The sequence below is a fragment of the Equus asinus genome, chromosome 2 (genome assembly GCF_041296235.1).
Source record: "Equus asinus isolate D_3611 breed Donkey chromosome 2, EquAss-T2T_v2, whole genome shotgun sequence".
NCBI lineage: Eukaryota > Metazoa > Chordata > Mammalia > Perissodactyla > Equidae > Equus > Equus asinus.
In genome coordinates this window covers 125,912,734-125,938,063 of record NC_091791.1, presented here as the reverse complement: position 1 = coordinate 125,938,063, position 25,330 = coordinate 125,912,734, and the positions used below count along the sequence as shown (strand labels likewise).

At 49.0% G+C, this 25,330-nt stretch overlaps 2 protein-coding genes and 1 long non-coding RNA gene across 11 annotated transcripts; 1 reads left to right on the top strand and 2 right to left on the bottom strand.

The window, feature by feature from the left end:
- Window positions 1-1,266: 1,266 nt before the first annotated feature.
- LOC123282852 (uncharacterized) lies at window positions 1,267-6,312 on the bottom strand. The gene is made up of 3 exons (XR_006523146.2): window positions 6,176-6,312; window positions 1,863-1,996; window positions 1,267-1,456 (listed from the first exon to the last, which is right to left on the bottom strand). It is a non-coding gene; the product is annotated as an uncharacterized lncRNA (long non-coding RNA).
- Window position 6,313: 1 nt separating this feature from the next.
- MPI (mannose phosphate isomerase) lies at window positions 6,314-14,422 on the top strand. 2 transcript variants are annotated; one of them, XM_014841372.3, is made up of 8 exons: window positions 6,314-6,408; window positions 6,861-6,988; window positions 7,989-8,189; window positions 8,965-9,106; window positions 9,444-9,626; window positions 11,416-11,589; window positions 12,278-12,486; window positions 12,759-14,422. In XM_014841372.3, exons 1-8 carry the CDS (start codon window positions 6,393-6,395, stop codon window positions 12,975-12,977), a joined length of 1,272 nt encoding a protein of 423 aa, XP_014696858.1. In that variant the 5' UTR covers window positions 6,314-6,392; the 3' UTR covers window positions 12,978-14,422. The 2 variants fall into 2 exon arrangements, with proteins under 2 accessions (XP_014696858.1, XP_014696859.1); XM_014841373.3 differs by lacking the exon at window positions 6,861-6,988 and having other exon boundaries at window positions 6,327-6,408.
- A 226-nt stretch (window positions 14,423-14,648) lies between these two features.
- FAM219B (family with sequence similarity 219 member B) lies at window positions 14,649-20,931 on the bottom strand. Of its 8 annotated transcripts, none has more exons than XM_070497835.1 (6): window positions 20,590-20,917; window positions 20,323-20,410; window positions 19,579-19,656; window positions 19,090-19,138; window positions 18,849-18,937; window positions 15,212-17,343 (listed from the first exon to the last, which is right to left on the bottom strand). In XM_070497835.1, exons 1-5 carry the CDS (start codon window positions 20,801-20,803, stop codon window positions 18,854-18,856), a joined length of 513 nt encoding a protein of 170 aa, XP_070353936.1. In that variant the 5' UTR covers window positions 20,804-20,917; the 3' UTR covers window positions 15,212-17,343; window positions 18,849-18,853. The 8 variants fall into 8 exon arrangements, with proteins under 8 accessions (XP_014696860.1, XP_014696862.1, XP_014696863.1 ...); XM_044764493.2 differs by having other exon boundaries at window positions 15,212-17,346; window positions 20,590-20,916; XM_014841374.3 differs by lacking the exon at window positions 18,849-18,937 and having other exon boundaries at window positions 14,649-17,346; window positions 20,590-20,931.
- Window positions 20,932-25,330: the final 4,399 nt, after the last annotated feature.

Here is a 25,330-nt window from a genome sequence, read left to right as displayed (position 1 = left end):
GCACATTCCGCTTCAGCGGCCCAGGGTTCCCCGGTTCGGATCCTGGGTGCGGACGTGGCACCGCTTGACAAGCCATGCTATGGTAGGCGTCCCACATGTAAAGTAGAGGGAGATGGGCATGGATGTCGGCTCAGGGCCAGTCTTCCTCAGCAAAAAGAAGAGGATTGGCAGATGTTAGCTCAGGGCTGAGCTTCCTCAAAATAAATAAATAAATAAAATGATCTGTTTATAAAAAAATAAAATCCTTCAATTATTTTTCCATAAAGGCCCATATTCTTAGTTTGGCCTTAAGGTCCTGCAGGATCGGCCCTCCACCTCTCCCCCACCTTCACACCCCTTCCTGTGCCCCTGCATACCAGCCTTCCTAGTGGCTTTTCAGTTCCTCAAACTTCCCGTGTTCCCCCCTACCTCTTTGCACATGATGTTCCCTCTTTCTGATACACTGTTAGCCCATGCCCTCATCATCCCCTAGTTAACTCCTACCTATCCTTCAAATCCAAGCTCAGATGCCCCTTCCTCAGGAGTGGCCTCTCTCCACTCTATAGGTTAGATCAGCCTCCCCTCCCCCAAACCCCGCTGCTCCCACCCCCCAAACTCTCATATTACCCTGTACTTTTCCTTCATAACACCTCTTGCAGATTGCAATTACACACTTGTACAGGGGGTTACTTGTTTATATCTGTCTCTCCCACTAGACTATAAGCTCCACAAAGGCATGGGTGGCACTAATATAGTACCAAGCACATAACAGGTATTTAGTAAATATTTATTGTTTCCCTCATCCATTTCCCTTACCTTCCTCTCCCCTGGGTAAATCTCAATGATCCTTTAGGGTCCAGCTCAACTTTTCTCCAGGAAATGTCCTCAAGTGGGAGGATGGGAAGGGATCCATGTTTGTGTCCCCTTAGCATCCACCTACCCCTAACCCCTCACAGCCACCATCAGAGGGCAATGTAAAGAAAAACTCTTGTGTTTCTCCTTTGCTACTCACACAGAATACTTCTGTGACCAGACATGTGGATTTTTTCCCCACACTAACCAATTCTCTGACAGTAGCTGGGTATCTCACATTCAATTCAGTTCTGATACTATCTACCTGGAGTTAGTGTCAGATCCTACAGGTTAAGTAAGGGCTCAGTCCCACAAGATTGCTCCCATCTCACATGCCAATTGAAAGCCCCAGGTTGTCACCTATACTTCTGTAAATCAGGGTCCCCACGACCTCCTCCTCAGGTTCAATAATTTGCTAGAATGGCTCACAGAACTCAGGGAAACATGCTTACCCATTTATTGTATAATAAAGGATATGATAAACGATACAGATGAGCAGCCAAATGAACAGATACACAGGGTAAGGTCCGGGTCCTGAATACAGAAGCTTCTGTCCCCGTGGAGTTGGGGTGCACCACCCTTCCGACACGTGGATGTGTTCACCAATCTAGAAGCTCTCCAAACCCTGTAGTTCAGGGATTTTTATGAAGCCTTCATCACATAGGCATGATTGATTAACTCAATCTTCAGCCCCTCTCCCCTCCCAGGAGGATGGGGAGAGGGGCTGAAAGTTCCAACCTTCTAATCATAACTTGGCCCTTCTGGTGACCAAGCCCTTCCTGAAGCTATTGTAGAGGAGGAAGACATTTCCTCTTCCCAAATGTGGGTTCGTCTGGCCGGAGAATGAATTAAATTCACATGAGACAGAATAGCAAGAGAAAATTAAACAAAGTTTTATGAGGAACTATGGCCCGGGGCCTTTCTTCCCAAAGGAAGAAAGGGCACTGAAGAAGTGGGGTACACAGAGTGGTTATATACCCCCAAACAGGATATTTCACATATGATTGAAATGTCCCTCCCACAGTACTCACAAGATTGCCCTGTTGGCACAGCTCTTGATGGACACAGCAGGTAGTGGGTCTGCTATCTTGGTGGGTGTAGCAGGAGGCAAGTCTATTGTCTGGAGCTGGGAGGTCACAGGTGAACGCAGCAATCAGTTCCTAGCCTAAGGAAAGATGCTTAATCCTTAAAGAAATGCCAAAGTTGGGAGGAGGAGGGAAGTCAGTTACAGGAGGTTACCAGACAAGCACAATAAACAAATGCAGATTTAAGTCCTTGCCTTTGGTATTGATTAAGAGTTTCTAGAGAGAAGGTCATCTCCTTTCTTCTTCCTGGTACAGAGAGGGAGGCACCTTTTACAGATAGAGATTTACCTTACAAATGTAAATGTGTCCTAACAAAGGGCAAGTTCCATTCCTCAGAGCCTCCTTCCCTGTCCCAGTTTGTCAAAAGCAATCAGCCTCAAATAATTCTGATGCCAAAGAGACATATCTTGGGGTGGCCATTTCCAGGTCCCCACACTATCTAGGAGCCCATTAAGAGTTGCCTCATTATGGGGCCGGCCCCATGGCTGAGTGATTAAGTTCACGTGCTCTGCTTTGGCGGCCCAGGGTTTCGCCAGTTCGAATCCTGGGCGCAGACATGGCACCGCTCATCAAGCATCCCACGTGCTTGGGATCCCACATGCCACAACTAGAGGGACCCACAACTGAAAATACACAACTATGTACCGGGGAGCTTTGGGAGAAAAAGGAAAAGTAAAATCTTTAAAAAAAAAAAAAAGAAGAGTCGCCTCATTCAAACAAAGATGCTCCTAGCATCTTTATTGCTTAGGAAATTACTAAGGTTTTAGGAACTCTGGCGAGGAGCTGGTTATTATATCCCAATATCATAGGCAGCATACAGAGATCTTTGCTGTCTGCAACCTGAGAGAACAGTACACATGACATGAGGCTGTCCTGCTTCCTCCTTGTCCACTCCAGCCTAGTACAGTGCTTGACTAGTGAAAACAGAATGGAACTTGATATCACCAATGTGCAGCCTGCCCACCCATCTGTCTCTGAAGACCCCTGGGATCTGTCTATTTTCCTATGAAAGAGACATCATGCATTTATTCACTCATTCACTTATTCACCAAGGGAGAAGGTATAGCAGATTGGACGCCTATGCCCTTGGACCAGTTCCTTCCCCTCTCCAAGGTATATTTTTCCCATCTCTAAAATGGGGCTAATGACAGTGCCTGCGTCATAGGGTTCTCTTGAGAATGAAGTGAGAGAATTCTTGAAAAGGGCTTAGCATAGTATCTAATGCATAACAGACGGTAAATTTTAGCTGCTATTATAGCCTGAGCCCTCAGGTGGGCACTGGCAAAAATGTGAAGCTGAATTAGACATCTAGTAGGGAAGAGAGAGAGGAAAGCAAATCATCACTAGATAATAAAGTGTGATCAGTTCTACTAGACATAGACAAGAGTTAAGGATAAAAAATTCTAGATTTTCCAAACACCCTAGTTTCCCTTACAGATATATTTTTCTATGTGCAGGGAGGGTGGTGTGGGTTGTGGGCTTTGCCTATCCCAACTGTGAAAATTAATGAACAGAAACCTCATTTAAAATGGAGTTGGGGGGCCGGCCTGGTGGCACAGTGGTTAAGTTCGCACGTTATGCTTCTCGGTGGCCCGGGGTTAGCCGGTTCAGATCCTGGGTGTGGACATGGCACCACTTGGCAAAAGCCATGCTGTGGTAGGCGTCCCACATATAAAGTAGAGGGAGATGGGCATGGATGTTAGCTCAGGGCCAGTCTTCCTCAGCAAAAAAGAGGAGGATGGGCAGTAGTTAGCCCAGGGCTAATCTTCCTCGGAAAAAAATGGAGTTGAGAGGCCAGAAAGGGGACCTCTCACACACCTACCACTCAAGGTCAACACAGACCTCAACAGGAAGAGACCTACCTTGCATCTCCAGTAGGAAGTGATCCTACTTTACTACCTCAGAAGGAGAAAGGAGATTTCTCCTTGCTCAGCAACAGCTCAGCCAACGAGTGACTGTCACAACTCAGCCAATGAAAAGCCGCTATACTGCAAACTCCCAGTCTCCTCCAATAGATTCTTCATTTATAACAGCGCCTCCCAACTCCCCCTTCTCCCCTGTAAAACAACATAGCTCTCCTTCGTTCTCCAGATTTGCATGTGGTTCATCATAGATTGCATGTTTCAAACTGCAATTCTTGGCTATTCCCAGATAAACTCATTTTGCTGGTAAAATAAATGGCTGTTTTATGTATTTTAGGTCAACACAACCACCTAAGTTCTTCCTTCCGTGTGCAGAGATATTATGAGGAAATGACTCTAACTCTGGCTTCAGTGGTGGTGGTAGTGGGAGGTACTCCAAGAGTCTCCTGTGCTTAAAGTAACCCCTCATTGTTCTCCCAGGAGGTTCACATGGCTAGAGGGGTGGGGATGAAGGGAAAGAGAGGATTCAGAGGTAGAAGGTATGTGACAGGTGCTGTTAGTCTGATTCTTGTGTTTTCCACTTTACTATTCTTTAGTGTATAGTGAAGCTTCCTTTGAAAAGCAGGCTGATTTATCTGAGCCAGGGGACCCCAGAGAACATCACCCTCCACAGCTGGGTAGAACACTACAGAGAAAACAGTACCTCTCTCTCCCTGGGCATGTGTGGTAGAGGCTGTGGGAATCAGGGTGTGTGTGGGGGTGGGAGGGAAGGCATAGTCAGGACTGTAGCCCTTCACTCCAGGCTCCCTGGATCTTTGGTTGCTGTGCTCTTGGACCCCTCCAGCTGGCTACTCTCCTCCTATGCTGTTGACTGAAGAAGTCTGGGTGCCAGCCCGGTGGCACAGTGATTAAGTTCACATGTTCCACTTTGGGGGCCTGGGGTTCACCAGTTTGGATCCCAGATGCGGACCTATGCACCACTTGTCAAGCCATGCTGTGGCAGGCGTCCCACATATAAAGTGGAGGAAGATGGGCACAGATTTTACCTCAGAGCCAGTCTTCCTCAGCAAAAAAGAGGAGGATTGGTGGCAGATGTTGGCTCAGGGCTAATCTTCCTCAGTAAAAATAAAAATAATAATAAAATGATACATAAAAGATAATAATAATAAAGAAGTCCGAATGTCAGAGCCTTTCTCTACAGGATACAGTAAAGTTACTCCACAGCCAAGGCCCAGCCCAGCCTTTGCCATGCAGGGCTTCTGGTGACTCTCCTGATTAATGTGTGTGTGACTTGTGAGCAGCTCAGCCTGGAGGAGGGGCTAGGGTTTTTTTTTAATAAAACCTTCGTTTTTTTTTTTTTAAGATTGGCACCTGAGCTAACATCTGTTGCCAGTCTTCTTTTTTTTCTTCTTCATCTCCCCAAAGCCCCCGAGTACATAGTTGTATATTCTAGTTGTGAGTGCCTCTGGCTGTGCTATGTGGGATGCCGCCTGATGAGCAGTGCCATGTCCGTGTCCAGGATGCGAACTGGTGAAGCCCTGGGCCACTGAAGCGGTGCGCATGAGCTTAACCACTCGGCCACGGGGCTGGCCCCAGGGCTGGGGTTTTGAGTCCTGCTGTACCTAGGCAGGGAGGATCAGAGGAGCATTGAGCACTGACTGCCTTCCTGAATCCCACATCATCCCATCCGACCCTCCAGCAAGCCTGTCACGTGGCATTATTATCCTCATTTTACAGAGGAAGAATCTGAAGCTCAGACAGATTAAGGGCCTTGCATGTGATATTTGTCATCATCGTCAAGCATCAGTGAGTCCCTGCTTAGATCACGGCAATTCTTTGCTCAAATCCGCTAATGACTGAGATACTCAGAGGAAAACCTGAAGTCCTCACAATAGCCTATAAAGTTCTGCCCACTGCCTTTCTTTTCTGATCACTTCACTTCCTCCTTGTCCTGCTCACTCTGGTCCAGCCACATTGGCTTCTTTGCTACTTCCTCCTGAATATGACAGACACATTCCCACGTTCCCACCTTAGGGTCTTTGCTCTAGCTGTTTCTTCTGCCCAGAACATTCTCTCCTCCTCACCTCCAAGTCTGTGCTCAAATTTCACCTTCTCAATAAGGCATACCTAGACAACCTTTTAAATTCTGCAAACTGCCTCCTACTCCTACCCATCCCCCTTACTTACAGTAGCACTTATCTTTCACCATGCTATATGATTTACTTATTTATTATACTTATTTGCCAGTCTTCCTTCCCCAGAATGTAAGCTCCAAAAGGCAAAGGGATTGTTATCTTGTTCTCTGATGTTATCTCCAGCCCTTAGAACAGACTGTGGCATTTACCACGTTCTCAATAAAATGTGTCCCGTTGAAGGAATGAATGAATGTATACTGACCCAGGATTGAGGGTTGGAAGCCTCTGGGTTCAGCAGGGTTCCTCCTGAACTCCTGAACTCCTGGAGGGTGGAAGAGGGACTCCGAACGTGGGGAGAGGCCCGGCCTTTGAGGAGGCGCTCGAGGAACTACATTTCCCATGAAGCTCTGGGCGTAGAGGGGCCGCGGGTGCTGCCGGGAAGGGCATACGTGCGAGAAGGCAGGTTCGGGGCCGCAAGGATGACCGCTCAGCAAGGTGAGTTGTTGGCTGGGGTGCTGGCCAGCGTGTGGGTGAGACGCGTCCTGGGATCTTTCCAGACTTGATAAGCCAGGTCGAACACACCCTTGGGGCTCCGAGGAAAGATGGATGAGCGCTGGGTAGAGAAAGGAGCACTTGCGACAGGGATTGAGCCGTTATTGCAGCCGGCGAAGGAGGTTCTTCAGGGGAGGGGGAGGCATGGAATAGATACCTCCTGTTCGCTCCCCCTCACCTCAGTGCATCTATCTGCCTCACGTCAGCAGAAGATGCCTACTGCCCGTTTTACAGATGGGAACATCAAGGCCTGCAGAGAAGAGTCTCAACTACCTACAAACTCCTTACTTGATTTTGTCCGCCAGCCAAAACCCTCAGCTGTGTCTAGTTTCCCTGGACAGTAGGGTCAGGTGTCAGGAGTGGAGTGGAAGCTGACCCTCTGTCTGTGCCCCCAGTTTTCCCACTTTCCTGTGTGGTGCAGCAGTATGCCTGGGGGAAGATGGGTTCCAACAGTGAAGTGGCTCGGCTGCTGGCCAGCAGTGACCCACTGGCCCGGATCTCAGAGGACAAGCCATATGCAGAGGTGAGACCTGGGCTGTATTTCACCCCACTTTACCAGCAGCTGAGACCAAGGGACGTCTCCACTCGGAGAGCCTGAGGCAAGTCATGTGGATCAGCTGGAAGAGGGGAGGCAGCAAAGAAGAGATCCTCTTGGCTCTTCTTATCAGTGCCTGTTGATGAACCCAGATGGTGGCATCAAAAGAAGAGAGGTTTTGTCATAGTGGGCTGGGATTTCCAGTATCATTCTTCCCCCATGAACTGTCAGCACTTAGTGAATTTTAATTCAGCCCTCTTTGACAATTAAAATTTTTACTTTGACTTTTTTTTTTTTTTTTAGGAAGATTAGCCCTGAGGTAACTGTTGCCAGTCCTCCTTTTTTTTCTGAGGAAGACTGGCCCCAAGCTAACATCCGTGCCCATCCTCCTCTAACTTATATGTGGGACGCCTACCACAGCTTGGTCTGCCACACGGTGCCATGTCCACACCCGGGATCCGACCCGACCCGGTTAACCCCAGGCTGCTGAAGCGGAACATGCTCACTTAACCGCTGTGCCACCAGGCCGGCCCCAACTTTTACATTTTTAATAACCTAAAATACATATTTCTCCTGCCCTTTAGTAGAGAAAAAACCCAAAGCATAGGAAGACTTTAGCTTCTACTTCTGAGACTGGAATAAATGACTATTAACCTTTCACAGAGCCATTTGAGAGTCAGAACTTTTCAGTGACCTTGACAGTGCAGGTGTCATTCTCCTCATTGGACAGATAAGGAAACTGAGACCCAGAGACAGGAAATAACTAGCCCAAGTTTAGAGGTAGAGCCTGGGTCTCCTGACTCTTGGTGTTCTGCGGTCTGCTGCCTCCCTATATGTGGGTGATGGCATGAGCATTTATACCCAGTCCTGGGAGGCCCATCTCAGGACTCAGCTGCCCCGTGAGGAGCATGGAGTGAGTAGGTTTGGGGCAGGCCAACTGGTACTGCTAGGTTTTCCCCCTTTCCGCCCAAGTTTCCTGTTTTTCCAGATGTGGATGGGGACCCATCCCCGGGGAGATGCCAAGATCCTTGACAACCGCATCTCACAGAAGACCCTAGGCCAGTGGATCGCTGAGAACCAGGACAGCTTGGGTTCAAAGGTCAAGGACATCTTTAATGGCAAGCTGCCCTTCCTCTTCAAAGTGCTCTCAGTTGAAACAGCTCTGTCCATCCAGGCACACCCTAACAAGGTACAGAATCAGACTGGGGCACAGAGGTCAGGGTAGAGAAGAGCTTCTGTCAAGGCCCTCCCACGATTTTTGCTGCTACATTTACCCTACCCATGCCAGGCTCCAGCCCAAAGCTAAATCCAGGCCTGACAACTCCCACTTTAGCTCTGCAAGGCCAGATGCTGGTGACACATGCTGGCAACTAAGTCTAAGTAGACAGGTGAACAGCCTGTGCCAGGGAAGCTTCTCCAGGCTCATTCCTGGGATCTTGTTCCTGGGTTCCCCTTACCCAGCCCAAGACCATTTATGTCTGCCATTTTCCCACCTGGCTCTGTAGGAGAGTTCACTTTCCAGGGCAGGGCAGGTACCCTAGCTGTTGCCTCAACTCCACCCCCGTAGTCTTTGCGCACAAGTCTCTGAGTCACAGCCTAAGCATTTGTCTGTCAAAACTCTTCATTTCTAGATGAACAAACGAAGACCCAGAGAAGAATGGGGTTTACCCAAAGCCACACAGCTTGTTAGGGTCAGAGCTTGGCCTGGTGTTAGGGTTCCTTCATTCACAGTCCCGGTCTTTTAAAGTCTGCCCAGCTTTCCCCCAGATTTGGCCCATGTCCCTGCCCTGGGTTGGCTGAACCTCAAGTTTCCGCATTATGCTTTGCCTGGGTTCGTTGCCAGAGGTAAGAAGCCACTGCTGTCTGGTGACTGGGGAGGGTAGAAAGCAAGGGCGGGGTGGGACTTTCCAGCTAGGTGAGGGCTGCACCTTGACCATCCTCCTCTTTCCCTGGCCACCCCACAGGAACTGGCTGAGAAGCTGCACCTCCAGGCTCCACAGCACTACCCCGATGCCAACCATAAGCCAGAGATGGCCATTGCCCTTACCTCCTTCCAAGGCTTATGTGGCTTCCGGCCAGTTGAGGAGATTGTGACCTTTCTGACAAGTAAGGTTGGGCAAAATGCTGAGAGCATGCACACTGGGCCTAGAATGCATGGGGGACCCAGGCCAGAGCTGAACAGTGGCAGAGAACAGAGGCTGAATGCCACAGGAACTGAGGGGCTGGTTGGCCTTATGAATTCTTGGAGCCACTGGGTAGGCCTGTGAGACCAGGCTCAGGTACGGTTGCCGAAGTGGGGAGTGGTCAGTTTTCACTACAAAGTTTGCTTAGCATTGCCTGGCTCCATGGTTAGGGATGGGACGGGGAAGATTCCTCCAACTCCCCACTTCTGTGGGTTCCATCTTGCCATTCCTGATGTGGCCCTGGCCTGGCCTTTCTGCAGAAGTGCCTGAGTTCCAGTTTCTGATTGGAGATAATGCAGCAACACAGCTGAAGCAGAGCATGAGCTGTGACTCCCAGGCCACGGCGTCTGCTCTGCAGAGCTGTTTCTCTCACCTGATGAAGAGTGAGAAGAAGGTGGTAGTGGAGCAGCTCAACCTGTTGGTGAAGCGGATCTCCCAGCAAGGTGAGTATTGTCATAAGCCTGGGTGCAGTGCTCCCTCCTGGGCCCCCAGCACAGACACTAGGCTGTGGGGACAGGGTTCTCAACCCCTTTGCTCAAGTGGAACATTAAAATGGGCCTGACTTAGATGGCCTGTTAGCAACTTAGCATTTCTTTCCCAGTCTTTGTGGAGCAGGGCCCTAGGTTGAGTGCTGCTTCCTAACTTGTCATCTTCTCTAGATGGCTGGAAGCAGACTGGCCTAGAAGTCTCTTAGGATATCTTCCACACAGGCATTCTGAGACTTCTCCAGCCCTACAGCTGCTCCCCATGGATGGATTTGTACTTTGGGGCTAGAGAGCAGGAAGGGGACAAAGAGATTCCCCTCTCCTCCAAAGGGCTGATGCCCAGAATTCTCAATTATGAGATCTTTCCTTAAATACTTGCTCTGTGCCCAACCTTGTGCTAACTAAGGAAGGTTCAGGAAATGACTGTGATGGGTGTGGTCCTGTCCCCTTTGGGTTAGGGAGTCAATACAAGCAGCGTAAAACACAAGGCAGTGGACTCCCAGGTATGACCTTATGTGGCACATGGGGCCCCAGCCCTTTCTCCAGGCAACTCCAGAGCTCTTCTGGTTCTTTCTCTAGGCATTTCCCCTGCTACCTTTGAGGCACAAGGAACTATTTACTTTACCCAAGCATACTGTATGTTTTCTTTGCTTGCGTGTCTCTCCCTTTAGGGCTTCTTGCACTCATAGCAGAACCGATTACTCCTGCCCGGAGCTCCCATAACACCCTGTTTGTATGTCAGGTATAGCCCTTAGCACCTGTGAGTCTATATCATCAGGTGCACACTTGTTAAAACTGGGGTTATCTCCAGGCCAGGGACCTGTCTCCTTGACCTTCGTGTCCTCGCAGTGCTTAGCACAGAGTAGGTATTCAGCAGTTGCTGTATGAAGATTCAAAACCACCCTCCAATCCAGACCAGCTAGTGTCTTCACTGTGGCACTGATACACTATGTTTCTACTTACAAACACCCTCCCCCCTTCTCTGCACACTGCAGAAGACTCAGCGCACTGACCTCCCCTCCGACTTCCCATAAGCCTTCCTTCACCACTCTGGCCCAAGCTGAGCTCATCCTCCTCTGGTCAGTCTCCAGGACACATTTTGGCCATTGGAGCATTCTGCCTCATGCTACCTGGGGTGACCAACCACCTCAGTTTGCCTGGGACTGAGAGATTTTTTGAGACGTAGGCTTTCAGTGCTAAAAAAGAGAAAGGCCTGGGCTATCTGGGACAGTTGGTCACCCTACATGGAACTCTCAGATATCTCCCTAACTAGATTTTGAGTTCCTAGAATAGTGGTTCTCAACCAGGGGACATTGGCAATTGTCTGGAGACATTTTTGGTTGTCAAAACCTTGCTTAGGGGTGCTAATGGTATCTCATGGGTAAAGGCTAGGGATGTTGCTAAGCATCCAGTGCACAGGACAGTCCCCACAACAAAGAATTATCTGGCCTAAAATGTCAGTAGTGCTGAGATTGAGAAAGACTGTGCTAAAAGGACCACACTTTAGCCCTTTTAGTGCCTAGTATAGTGCTGGGCAGATAGACAGTCAAAATGGGAAAAATGGCACCTCTCTGGGCTGGAGTATCAGGAAGCCTGGCACCCAAAGGACTAGAGGTGTGGCTAGGACATGCTCACCAGTTTCCAGATTCATGTGGGCAGGGACTTCCTAAGAGCTCCCTGGGCAAGGTGGGGCTGTGAACACCACTGTGTGTTCCTAAGTGGCCTTGGGGTGTTCTGTGACCCTCAGTGGCTGCTGGAAACAATATGGAGGACATCTGCGGGGACCTCCTGCTGCAGCTGCACCAGCAGTATCCAGGTGATATTGGATGCTTTGCCATCTATTTCCTGAACCTGCTTACCCTGAAGCCAGGGGAGGCCATGTTTCTGGAGGCCAACGTTCCCCATGCCTACCTGAAAGGAGGTGAGCCACATTGCAGCAGTGAGCCCACTACCATCCCCTTGAGCCTTGTTTCCCCATTGGGACAAAAGTGGAGGAGGGTAGTCAAGCAGACCTTCTTTAAGCTCCCATCCAGCTCTGACATCCCAGGGTTCCTGGGGTCAGCAGGAAAGCAGCTAGTGGGGATGATGAATGCCAGCTTGGTGTTGTACACTGCTTGAATCTTCACACTAACTCCCCTCGTGATACTCTCATGATAAGTCCTGTCAGAACTACAATTTGAACCCAGGCTATACTGGATCAAGGCTGCTGTTCTCCCCAGCATCACACTGCCTTTGCATGTCTGTCCTATCTACCCAGAGATTTTTACATTAAAATACACGTTACCACAGAAGGGTGTCACATTTTGACTGTTGGCTGTTTATCCACTTAGGGACAGGATTCTGTGGTAGAAGTGGAGAATACAGAATCTGGGGAGGGCTGGGGCTCCCCCAGGGGTTAACATGACTCCCCTGACAATAGTGGGTGATGTGTCACCTGTTTTCGGTATCTGATGTCTTTGGCTGGCTCTCCCAGAGACTGCAATTCACACATTTTTACCTACTTCTGCAGGGGGTTCATGGCACTCAGGTTAGGAGGCCCAGCCCTGAAGAGTCAGATTCCAAGGTATCCTTATCCTTCATCAGCTTAGCACATAACTGTCTGTCCCCAGACTGCGTGGAGTGCATGGCATGTTCAGACAACACAGTGCGTGCTGGCCTGACACCTAAGTTCATCGATGTTCCAACCCTGTGTGAGATGCTCAGCTATACATCCAGCCCCAGCAAGGACAGGCTCTTTCTTCCAACACGGAGTCAGGAAGACCCCTACCTCTTTATTTATGATCCCCCAGTGCCAGACTTCACTGTTATGAAGATGGAGGTGAGTGGGGGGCCATGGTAGGTGTTGTGTGGCATGAAAAACCCTGGCAAAGGCTACAATTTGGAGTATACCTAGGGCTGGGTTTCCTTTCTTTCCAGCTCACTTCGTGGGGGATGGCCACAGGGCCTGCTCACTCCTCTCTGTAACAGGGACCAGATGTGGGCATCCATGCCAACAAGAGCCTGAGAGGTGGAAGAGCACTCCCTCTCACTGTGCTTGGGGTTGTCGTGGGCCCTGTGAGCTACACTATCCTATTGTTTCTTTTTGCCCAGGTCCCTGGCTCCATCACTGAATACAAGGTCTTAGCGGTGGATTCTGCCAGCATCCTCCTAATGGTACAGGGGACAGTGACAGCCAGCACTCCCACAGCCCAGTCAACAATCCCCCTGCAGCGTGGCGGGGTGCTCTTCATTGGGGCCAATGAGAGTGTCTCATTGAAGCTCACTGTGCCTGAGGACCTGCTGATATTCCGTGCCTGCTGTTTACTGTAGAAGCCACAGCCTTCTGGCTCTCTTCTGCAAGTCACCCTAAATCCTAGTCAGCCACACCTCCGACCCAGGCCAAACCCCTTCCTGCTCTGGACTCTTTGGGTACACCCTGGAAGAGCTGGGGTAGAGGAGTGAGCTTGAAGGTATGACTCCTGAGCAGACCTAGGCTGATCCATCTTCTTCCTGGGAGGAGGGACCCATGTGAGGACTAAGGGCTGACACTCCCCCTTGTATTGTTGCCACACCTGAGCCAGGCTCTCCTCAACACAGGAGGCAGCAGCTCTGTTCCAGCCTATAGCATTAGGCAGGCTGGTGAAATCTATGATTAGCTCAGCATCAGTCACAGCAAGAGGGTAGGTAATTAATTTCTAAGAACAGGGTTCTGGCCCTGAGACTGCCCATTTCCTTAGGTGCAGAGGAGGAGAAAGGGTAAGCCTGTGGACTGATAAATTGTTCTTCATCACCCTCTTGTTCTGTCAAAGCAATTAAAGATCACTTGTGTAGAGGCTGTGGGGTAAAGAGCATTCAGCCTTTGGCATTCTAGTCTCTGAAGTGGGCTGAAAGATGCCTCCCTGGATGTTATCCAGCTTTTGCTTTATTCCTGCTTCACACAGCTTCCTCAAGTGGGCAGGGTGGACTCCAGAGCCCTTTTATGGGAAGGTGTGGGAGAGGCAGCTGGCTTCAGCCTCAGATGGAGAGCTTTCAGACAAGCCTTGGGCCCTCCAACCCTGCAGACAGTGAAAGGTGGGTCTAAAGATACTATGCATTGTCAGTGCAAGCTGCTTCTCTCCAGTGTTTCAGTTGGCTCTAGGGCACGGATCAGCAAGCTAAGGCCAGCAAGCTGGATCTGGCCACACCCATTTGTTTACATCCTGTCCGGCTGCTTTCAGACTATAATGGGAAAGTTGGATAGATGTGCCAGACTATGTGGCCTGCCAAGCCAAAAGTATTGACTGCCCTTCATAGAGAAAGTTTTGTCAAGCACTTCTCTAGAGCACATTCACTCATTCTAGATACAAGGAAGGACCCGGGGACAGGCCGATCCAATTCTCATTGTGAAGAGAAACCTAGCTACTTTTTCTAAACTGGCTGCGGAGTACCTAGGAGAGCATCTAGTCTCCCTTTTCCTACCCTCTTGAGGTGGGACACACCTCCACAGGAGGCTGCACAGCTGTCTGCTTTGCCACTGAAGTTTCTGACTGGTAGTCTTAGATCCTGTCACCCCAGACTAAGCAGAGACCTAGGCTATTGGCTCCTTCCTGTGAGGTAAGGGTTTAGACTGGCACAAAAGGATCTTTCTGAGCTGCTGCCCACAGTAGACCCCCTGTACAATGTAATTCCTTCAAAAAAGTTCTGATCAATCTGTTCTGTTTTTATTGGCTTCCAAATTTTCTTCAGCTAAAAAATAAAATAAAATGACCTGGGAAGAAAGGGTCTGCTAAAGGGAACCCATTTTAAAGAGAAGTGATGTGCAAAGGTCTAGTCCATCTATGGTCTCCAATGAAGCAGGCCTGAAAATGAGGCCCATTGGGAATAGCAGAAAGGAGAGAATGTCCTAGGAGGAATGGTCACAGTTGGGGTTATTAGCCTATTTCTTCATTTCAGAATTCAGAAAGAACAGTGATTTTTGTCTAGGCCTTTCTTAAAAATCCTATTGCAACACAGAGACAGCTCTACTATCATGATTCTATTTATTCTTAGAAACTTACAGAGCTGTAGAAGCATAAGCCAAGAGTTCTGTACTCTGTAAATACCATACAGTGCCACTCCCACCTGTGAGGTAAGCCCAAATACACACCTCTCTCCCCACGGCGGTGTCACTTGCAGAACACCCAGCACTCTGAATTAAGGCAGTTTGGCTCTGGGCACTTTGGTGCCTTTTATTGGTGACATTTTAGGCCGTGGCCTGGGGCCCCAAACAACTATTTCTACCCTGCCTTGCTGCACAGTGTCCTCTGTTCCAGGTTCCTGCAACTTTTTCCACAAAGGTAATACCTCCCACATGGGGTCAACCAGCTCTGAACATCCTCTCCAGGGACAGCTGCAGCCAAATACACCACTGCTGATTTATAGCAACAACTACCCAGAGGGCCTTGGTCTTGGAGTCCTGCTGCCACCCTCCCCCCCCAGCAGCTGCCAAATGTTCAAGCTACTCTGCCTTAACTAACCCCCACAGAAATGTGGCCCCACAGTTAGCTTCCAGAGCCGCTTTCTGGCCCCCACTGGGTTTCCCACTACCACCACTTTTTTTTTTTTTTTTTTTACACTGTCCTGCTTCTGAACCCTTTCTTCATGTGCACTCTTCCACATCTGCAGAGACCAGAAAGGCCTGGATGTAATCTCTGTGGGTGGCCAGGGGCTTCAGAATGGAGATGTTCTCACTCCCTGCAGAACTCTCATTCTCATCCGATTCCAGAACAGAATAACTATCTGCCTCCCCTATTCCCCAGACCCCAATCTGAAGTACCTCTGGTCTCTGTTCCCTCTCGCTCCTGCTGTGATGCTGCTAGATTGTAGAATAAAAGTTAGCCACAGCCCCCTGGATACCGTATACTCCTCACAACTTTCTATGACTTGAGAAAAGCACCAAGATAGATGCCAATTGAGCAGTGAGAGGATTATCCTCATGAGGACAGTCGTATGACAAATAAGGCCTTTTTATCGATGTTTTTCAGTCTTCCAATCACCCCATGTGGTAGCGGAAGAGACTGTGCCATCCCTCATATATTCCTGGCAGTCATAGGACATCAAATGAAGCAAAAGACTGGCACTTTCCCATGTTAAGCCTACACCCCAATCCTGACTGCCATGCCCCTTAGGCTGGGAACTCTGTCCACTCCCATTCAGTCCTCACCACAATTCTGGCTGAGGCAAGAAAAAAAGGAACCATTGCAAAACTAAGTTCTAGAAGGAGGCCTGATATAGCAATAGATGTTATCTAGTGGTAATCACAGGGGAGATCATGCCTGTCTTTGCTGTTGTGTTCAGACTGGGGCCTGAGAGAGGCTGTGTTGCACCCAGAGGTTTACTATAAAGCCCAATGCTGAGTATACACCATGAGGCCCATGCAGTGGTCAGAGAAATCTGGAGGGCTGGATGGCATAGAATGGACCACACTAGGATGAAGGAAGGCCTTCTGCAAAGGCAAATTATCTCCTCAGGCAGGGGCCTTGGGACCCGGCATAGGTCCCTCTTCCCCATCCTGTCTCTGGGCTTCCGTCTATGTCAAAGCCCACGTAACTGTGCCAGTGTACCTTTCACCCATTGCTAGTCAAGTTTAAAAAGCTAAACAAACAGGAAGGCACCTGACTGCTCCCTACAGCTCCCTCTGCTGGTAATCAAAAACTGCAGGCTTCTGGGTGAGCTCGTCCCTTCAGCCAACCTTTAGCTCAAAGAGCAGGTGGAGAACTAGCTAAGACCAAGGCGAAGAATGGTGACCAAGGAAAGACAAATAAATATGTACATAGTGGAGCAGTTTTTCTCTAACTAGGGATGGCCTGACCAGAGTCACTAAACCCACTCAGACTGTTGGACCAGTTGGGGATGCCCTGCGTCCAGTGATTCTGGAACCTTGATCCTGGTGTACCATCAAGCAACCTGCTATACTCCCTGCCAAAGTCAGACAGGCACAACCAGATGAGAGCCAAAGGGCCCTGCTTTACGCTCTCTCAAAGGTCAAACATGTAACCCACGTTGGAGCTAGGAAGAGGAGAACACATGGAATTTCTTGAACTGGTCCCAAATAGTTAAATTAGCTTTCAAAGATTCCCAGCTGCAAGTCATAAAGTGCTATTTTCTGCCTCCATATAACACCATCCAGCATAGCCTGGGCACAAAAGCTCTCTTTTCCCCTCCCTAGAGTATGATAACAAATACCAGTCAAGAAGTTTGCAGGTGTTTTTCTTAGCCAACTTTGCCACTCACCATAAGATCCACAATTACCTCTGTTCTTGCCCTTATTAAAGTGGTTTCTCCAAAGTCTGCTCCAACAGCGGAGGAAAACTGCAGAATTCCACCCATCACCCCATGACCCAGATGGGGGCCTCTGGCCTGAGAAGCACCAGGTCACTGACCTTCCCAGAGGGTCAGTGCCTCCAGTGATTCTGGGGCTGACAGTAGTTCCCACTGCACTCTGTGAACTATGAATAATGGCCAACAGGGCTCTGCTGACATGGAGAGCAGGGCCCATCTTAGAGGGTTATGTCTACTGGAGGGTACAGGAGGAAGAGTCCCCAAGACAGCACCAGCAGCAGGAGCACGTTGAGGAGGCCATAGGCTTGGGGGGAATGAGATCCAAGTCCTCATCATCTGGAATCTCATCTAGGTGATACCCATCCTGGAGCAGCTGCCGGCTCACATCCTGGTTCACCTGCTAAGAGCAGGAGAAGAGAGAACTATAAGCCAGGCTGCAAAGCAAAAATAACTGCTACCCAAAAGGCAGACCCATATTCCCTTACCGGAGCTTCCTGTCTATGCTCCCTCCTTAGGCCAACCTGGAGGAACCAGGAGGAAGTAACACCTTTTCCTACCTGTGCCTCGTCCAGCAGTGAGGGGCAATCAGGGGCCTGAGCCAGTACTGTCCAGACTGCACTCCCAAGGGAGATGCTCTCACTAAAGAATCCTGAGGCGTCTGATGTAAATATCAGATCCTAGATTATGTTTGAAAGTCAATGCCCTGACCATTCCCTATGAAGGCTTAAGACTATGGGGCAATGATACAAGAACAATGGGGTAGAAGAGTAGAGGAATCTGGTTATAGTGGAATGGGGTGGGGAGAAGCTTTGTCTGCACTGCCAGTTAGATGTGCCATCCTTCGATGCCAGCAGAGCTCGTTCCCTACAAAGTGGACCCTGTCAGCCTGGCTTCATCAGTTCCACTGAGCAGAAGGAAAATGAGACTGGGAATAGTGTAGTACTTTCTCTGGCTCTTGGCTAATTTTTCTTCTCTTAGCTTTAACAATCTTAGACACCCAGATATTCAAGGAAGATACAGTTTATAAACTGCCTGGGGGCCAGCCCGGTAGCGCAGTGGTTAAGTTTGCATGTTCCGCTTCTCGGCAGCCCAGGGTTCGCTGGTTCGGATCCTGGGTGCAGACATGGCACCGCTTGGCAAAAAGCCATGCTGTGGTAGGCATCCCACGTATAAAGTAGAGGAAGACGAGCATGGATGTTAGCTCAGGGCCAGTCTTCCTCAGCAAAAAGAGGAGGATTGGCAGTAGTTAGCTCAGGGCTAATCTTCCTCAAAAAAATAAATAAATAAAAAATAAACTGCCTCTACTCTCTTTGGCAGAAACTTAGGGGGTGGCCAAGAGTTTCCAGGAGAATAAGGAAGAAATACCACTGGTGTACAATCATGTCCCCAGCACTTCACCTCTGTCAAAGGCAGTAAGCTGCACATGTGAGAACTTTATGTCCCTTTGTTTCTGTCTGGGACAATCACTCTGGAAACATGTCCAAAAGGCCAGCCCAGGAGTATCTCAGTCTGAGTTCCCATAGATGGAACAACTGAAGGAACAGAAGTCGTTGGCCTGGAAGAAAGTAAGCTTGGTGGAGGATGGCTGGGGGAGGGACATGAATGCTGACCTGAGAGAAAGGACAATCAAAAGAAGGGAGACTACAATTACTGTGTGACACTGGAGGGCAGGCTTAGGACCACTGAGTCCAGGCTGCAGGAGACATTTCAAATTAATAATCAAGACTTCTCTAAGAGCTACCTGAAGAAGGAATTGTGCATGTGTGTGTATTTGCGGGAGGGCAAGCAGCAAGGCTTCTTGGAGGTAGTTGAGTACCTAATTATAAGAAGCATTCAAGCAAGCAGAAGCTAGTAAACACTTAGCTCAGATATATCAAGAGGATTCCTTTTCTCAGTAGTGACCTGGACTAGAAGGTTTGTGAGGCCATTTCCATCCCTAAGGTTCTGTGGTCTCCTGGATTTTCAACAGCCCTTCTCAGACACCTATACCTCTGTTGGGGGAAGAGGGCAGAGTAGAAGATTGGAGAACAGACCGGAAGTCTGGCACAGTGCCGTGCACACAGCAGGCACCAGACAAGCATTTGGCAGTGGCGGTGGCGCTGCCTGCAGCCTGGCCTTGCGCAGAAAGGCGCTCTGGACTTGCCTCTGCAGAGGAATACCCGGAAGAGTATCTGGATTCCAGCTCCCCATCACTAGGAGAAGAGGAAGACAGTCAGTTCAGGGGGATGCCTGTGGAGCACAGCTGCAAATGGCAAGGTGGAGAGCATGCAAGGGGTCTGGAGGACTTGTGAAGCAAAGGCCACACACCATAGAATTCAAGCCCAGTATCTGCTGTGAGTACAAACAGCTCCTTCAGTTCGCTCCAGCAGGGAAAGGGTCACCGTCACTAACAGTACAGACATGATAGGGCAGGATGACTCCCCCAGAGAAGGTTGGTATTCCAAATCCAAGAGCAACACGTTCACCTAGGAGTCTGCTAACCAAGCCATCCTGGGAAGGGATAGTGCTCTGAAGACAGCCCTGGAACATGCAGGAAGGGTCTTGGAAGAACAGGGAACAAGCAAAGGCACCAAGCTACCTGCAGTTTTACCCAAGTCATTCCCCAAGGGGTATTTCCAAGGAGAGCACTCACCTGTCAGAGTCGAGGGACACCAGGTTTTCATCTGGACTCTGACTAAGAGCAGTATAGCCCTTGTTAAACTTCACCGACCTGAGGGGAGATGGAGGAGAGACCAAGCATAGATGAAGCACCAGTATTTCACAGGGAAAGCCAAAGTCCTCTCCCTTATGGAAGAAGAAGCGACTGCACTACTCCTGACTTGCCTTCTCCCTGATCACACAGCCACCACTGCCTGCCGTGTACTATCTGGCATTCGCACTTCCTCGCACCACTCCCCCCCAACTGTTCCTGAGGAAAAGCCCCTCCCCCCACCTTACTTAACCAGAGAACAGAAACGGCAAGTCCCTTCACCTCTGAGTTTTACCTCTTATCTGTAAAAGAAGCACTGAAGAAGCTCCAATTCAGCCCTCAGAGTTTACCACTCTGTTAAAAAAAAAAATAACAGCGCTGGCTGTTCCCACACTGCTCTCCATCCTCACTCCTGGGGACCCAGCTACTCTGCTCCTCCCTAACTTGGTCAGACAGTGGTGGATCGCAGGCACGGACTAAACTCTCTCATTCCAAAGCGCTTTCCCTGAGACCATCACATCCTTAAAGGGAAGGAAAAGCTCGCTCCTCTTCCGGTTTTAAAATAGAGAACCTGACAGGCTGGCGTCATGGGATTCACCAGCCTTAACCGTGAGTACTGTCGCCCAGCCTGAGGACCAGGGCCTTCTCTGGAAAGTGCTTGCACAGGGGAGGTGGCGCCTGCTGGACCTTTTCCCGGAAGAATCGGGGCGCTTCGGCGAGGCCCCCAGCATGCCTTTTCTCCGCAGAACGGCCTTGGCCAGGTCCCGGTGCTTCTCTGGAAGTCAAAGGGCCCGGGTCAGCGGGGTCTTCCCCACTCGCCGTGGCTCCCAAACAGATTTTCGGGGGCGGGAGCGGGCTGCAGAGCCCCTCCGAGGTGGCCCAGAGGGGCTCCGGAGCCTGCCCCGGGACCCGGCAGCCCGCCCAGGCACAGACCCGCTATCGGGCCGCACTCACGCAGCTTGGCCTGAATGGAAGGCGCTCGCGTCACCATGTAGGGCCCCCGCTTCTCTACAGCCGCCGGGGTCCGCTCCCCCAGCCTGGGGACTCCGCTGCCCCTTCGCCCAGAGGGCGGACCCGCAGCTCCTGCCACGCGGGCCGGGGTCCCCCCGGGCCGGGCTGCAGGACTAGACGCCCGCGCCGCGTGCACGCCGGGCTCCGCCGTCGCCATGGTCTGGCCCCGCCCCGCCGGGTCTGGGAGCCCCGCCTCATGGCTAACGAGCCGTCGGCCGGGGGTAGGCGGCCTCTCCTTGAGCAAGATGGCGGCGCGCAGGTGCGGGCCGCACTCTTCCGAGCTTTCCGACCCCGCCTCCTGTGGGGTTGGCCCAACTGTTCCGTCCTTCCGGGGGCTGGGTAGTTTCACTCCCTCCTTTCCGGCACACTGCGGTACTTGTAGTTGGCCTGAGGCTGGGATGTGGAGGCCAGTTCTGTCTCTAGTTGAAACTGAGTATTGATATTTATGGCAGGCCGCGAGTGGGCGCCCGCGGGCCGGAGGCCGAGCCCTTTACGCCCTGGCACGCGCGCGCTCTCCGCAGTGTCTTCTCGCAGGTCATCTCGCCACAGCTGGAGCTCCTCAAGGACAAACCCGAGTCGAACCGAAAAGAGCTGTATGAGAAAGGGAGTTATTAGAGCCCTTCTCCAGAAAAGAAAACAGGCCTGAGAGAGAGGTTCTAGGACCTTCTGGAGGTCACACAACTAGAAACCTCCTGTGCTGATCCATCTAACGCCAAACCCGCGTTATATCCAACACCACGCCGTGCCTCAGACGTTTGACAAGGCCTGACCCTCCCTAGGCGTCAGTTTCCACATTTTAAAGTAGAACTGACGTCACTACCCGCCTTAGAGGGACAAATAAGGGAAAAGTAGGCCTTGAAAAGAAGGGTGAAAGTGCGAGGAGTCTGTTTGTGGCAGGGCACAGAGCTGTCACGGCTCTTGACTTCTCTGGCCCCAAGGGATGTGCTTGCTTGTGGCTAGCTGGAAGGAAACTCCAGATCCTCGAAGGAATTGCCAAATCTCACGAGGCTGTCCCAAGGCTAATTTATTGGCCTCCTCAGGGTAGGTCAACATTGTGCAACTTCTGAGCCCCCAGGACCACCCAATCAGTTGAATAGAACTATGCCTTAGGGAAGATAGGAGAAAAGAATTTAGGGCTGGAATTTTTGAAAAGTCAGAAGCACAAAGGAATGCTAACTGTTTTGGTAGATTCCACCCGTGTTTTTGACTTCTAGAAACAGCAGTTTCCTATGGCTTAACTTAATCTTCCCAATGAAGCCAGTTGTTACTGCTGTTATGCAAATAAAGACTTAGACTTGGTCAAATTCACCAGTTAAGTGGTAAACCTTGGAATCTGAACCCCAGCTCCCAGTGGACTCCAAAGAAATGGTTCTTCTGGTGGCTATGCTGCCTGTTAAACTGCTGGGGACCCCACCAAGGACCAAAGAAAATGCCATCAAAACCCACTTGATGTCACAAAATCTTTTGTAGTGAAAAGAGTCTGAGTGCCCTCATCTATGCCCCTCCTGCGTCTCCCATCATTAGTTTTCAGTTAATTGCTATGTGATTGAACACGGACCCTGAATCCGGATTATTTGCTCTGCCACTTGCAGGAAAATTATTTAACCTCTTTATGTGTCAGTTTCTTTAGCTGAGAAATGGGGATAATAATAGTATGTATCTAATAGAATTGTGAAGTTAAACTTTAACGTGCTTGGAATGGCACCTGGCATATGGTAAGCACTCAAGAATGTACCCTTACAAAGCTTACACAGTGTTCTAAGGACTTAGTGTTTATTCTCTCACTTGGCTTTACACTCCCCAAGGGCAGACTGCCTTATTCATTTTGTATACGTTGTTTTTAGCACAAAGTCATAGTAATATGTATTTATTGAGTGGCTGTCCTATTTCTCCTCTTAACTTTTAGTTAATTTAGAATCATAGAACTTTGGGGCTGGGAGGGACCTTAGAGACTATATAGTCCAAATTCTTTTTTTTTTTGAGGAAGATCAGCCCTGAGCTAACATCCATGCCCATCTTCCTCTACTTTATATGTGGGACACCTGCCACAGCCTGGCTTGACAAATGGTGCGTATGTCCACACCCAGGATCCGAACCAGCGAACCCTGGGCCCCGGAAGTGGAATGTGGGAACTTAACTGCTGCGCCAGCAGGCCAGCCCCAAATTCATTTTATTAATGAAGAAATTGTGATTGCCCAACTGTCCTGACTTGGGTGTGGGCAGTTCTCTTTTCCACTGAAGATATTATGTTCACTAGGAACCTAAGAAAAATAAATTACTCTTCGCTCCCCAAAACAAACAACAAAGAATAAAATCTAGGTTGTGAGGGGCTGAGTCTCTAGGGCAAGAACTGCCACAGCACACAAGGCACAAAACCCCTCCTGCTCACCCCTGCTACTCAGATCCTAACACAGAATGACTGTGCTCACTCCCCTGATGGGCCTGGGGGTCCTCAGGTCCTCCATTCAGCGAAGGTTTATTCATCTCCTAATGTGTGGCAGGTGCTATGCTAGGCCCTGCAGATCTAATGATGAACAGGACAGATAAGGTCCCTCCTAGTACCTGATTCTCCGTCTTGTTTTATTCTTTGTTGTTTGGGGTAGGGGGTGGATTCTTGGCTGTTAAGAGCAAAGGCTCCCGCCCTGGCTTTCAGGTCTTCCTGCCCACATTGGGGAGTTATATCCTTTATCCTTGGCTTCAGGTCATGGAAATCCCACCCAGTCCCTAACCTTTCTTGGTCCTGGGACGCATGAATCATGATCAGTTGAGAATTCTGGTTCTGCTGTCCATTGGAGCCAAATTCCTTCATCTAGGCAGGTATCTGGGATTAGGCATAGGAAGGGATGGGGGACAGTGGTGAATTTTTCTTTTTTAAGCTTTATTAGCAGGCTTTTTTTGGTGAGGAAAATTGGCTCTGAGCTAACATCTGTTGCCAATCTTCTTCTCTTTTTTTTCCCCCCAGAGCCCCAGTACATAGTTGTATATCCTAGTTGTGAGTCCTAGTTCTTCTACGTGGGATGCACCACAACATGGCTTGATGAGCGGTGTGTAGGTCCGTGCCCAGGATCCACACAGGTGAACCCCGGGCCACTGAGGCGGAGTGCACGAACTTAACCACTATGCCACTGGCCAGCCCCTGAATTTTTTTTAATTGAAGTATAATTGTCATATAACATTATATTAGTTTCAGTGTACAACATAATGATTTGATATTTGTATACACTGTGAAATGATAACCAGAATAAGTCTAGTTAACATCCATCGCCATATACAGTTATAAAATTTTTTTTCTTGTGATGATTACTTGTAAGATCTACTCTCTTAGCAACTTTCAAATATGCAATACAGTATTAACTACAGTCACCATGTAGTACATTACATCCCTATGAGTTATTTATTTTATAGCTGGAAGTCTGTCCCATTTGATCCCTTTCACCCATTTCACCAATCCCCGACAACTGGCAACCGCCAATATGTTCTCTGTATCTATGAGCTTGTTTGTTTGTTTGTTTGTTTTGTTTTTTAGATTCCATATATAAGTGAGATCATACAGTATTTGTCTTTCTCTGTCTGGCATTTCATTTAGCATAATGTTCTCAAGGTCCATCCATGTTGTCACAAATGGCAAGATTTCATTCTTTTTTTATGGCTGAGTAGTATTCCATTGTGTGTATATATATCTTCTTTATCCATTCATCCATCAGTGGATACTTAGGTTGTTTCCATATCTTGGCTATTACAAATAATGCTGCAATGAACATGGGGGTGCAGATATCTTTTTGAGTTAGTGTTTTCATTTCCTTTGGATAAATACCCAGAAGTGGAATTGCTGGGTCATATGGTAGTTCTATTTTTAATTTTTTGAGGAACCTCCGTACTGTCTTCCATAGTGGCTGCACCAACAGTGCGAAAGGGTTCCCTTTTCTCTGCATCCTCGCCAACTCTTATTTCTTGTCTTTTTTATAATAGCCATTCTAACAGGTGTGAGGTGATTTCTCTCTGTGGTTTTGATTTGCATTTCTCTGATGATTAGTGATGTTGAGCATCTTTTCATGTGCCTATTGGCCATCTCTATGTCTTCTTTGGAAAAATGGTCATTAAGTAACTACCCATTTTTAAATCAAATTGGTTTTTTTGCTATCAAGTTGTATGAGTTCTTCATATATTTTGGATATTAACCCCTTATCAGATATATAATTTGCAAATATTTTCTCCCATTTGGTAGGATGCCTTTTCATTTTGTTGATTGTTTCCTTTGCTGTGCAGAAGCTTTAGTTTGATGTAGTCCTACTTGTTTATTTTTACTTGTGTTGTCTTTACTTTTGGAGTCAGGTCCAAAAAATCATCACCCAGACTGACATCAAGGAGCTTACTGCCTCTTTTCTTCCAGGAGTTTTATGGTTTCAAGTCTTACATTCAAGTCTTTAATCCATTTTGAGTTACTTTTTGTGTATGGTGTAAGATGTCAAATTTCATTGTTTTGAGTGTGGCTGTCCAGTTTTCCCAACACCATTTATTGAAGAGACTGTCCTTTCCTCATTGTATATTCTTGCCTCCTTTGTTGTAAATTAATTGACCGTATATGCGTGGGTTTATTTCTGGGCTGTCTATTCTGTTCCATTGATCTGTATGTCTGTTTTCATCCCAGTACTGTGCTATTTTGAGTACTGTAGCTTTGTAATAC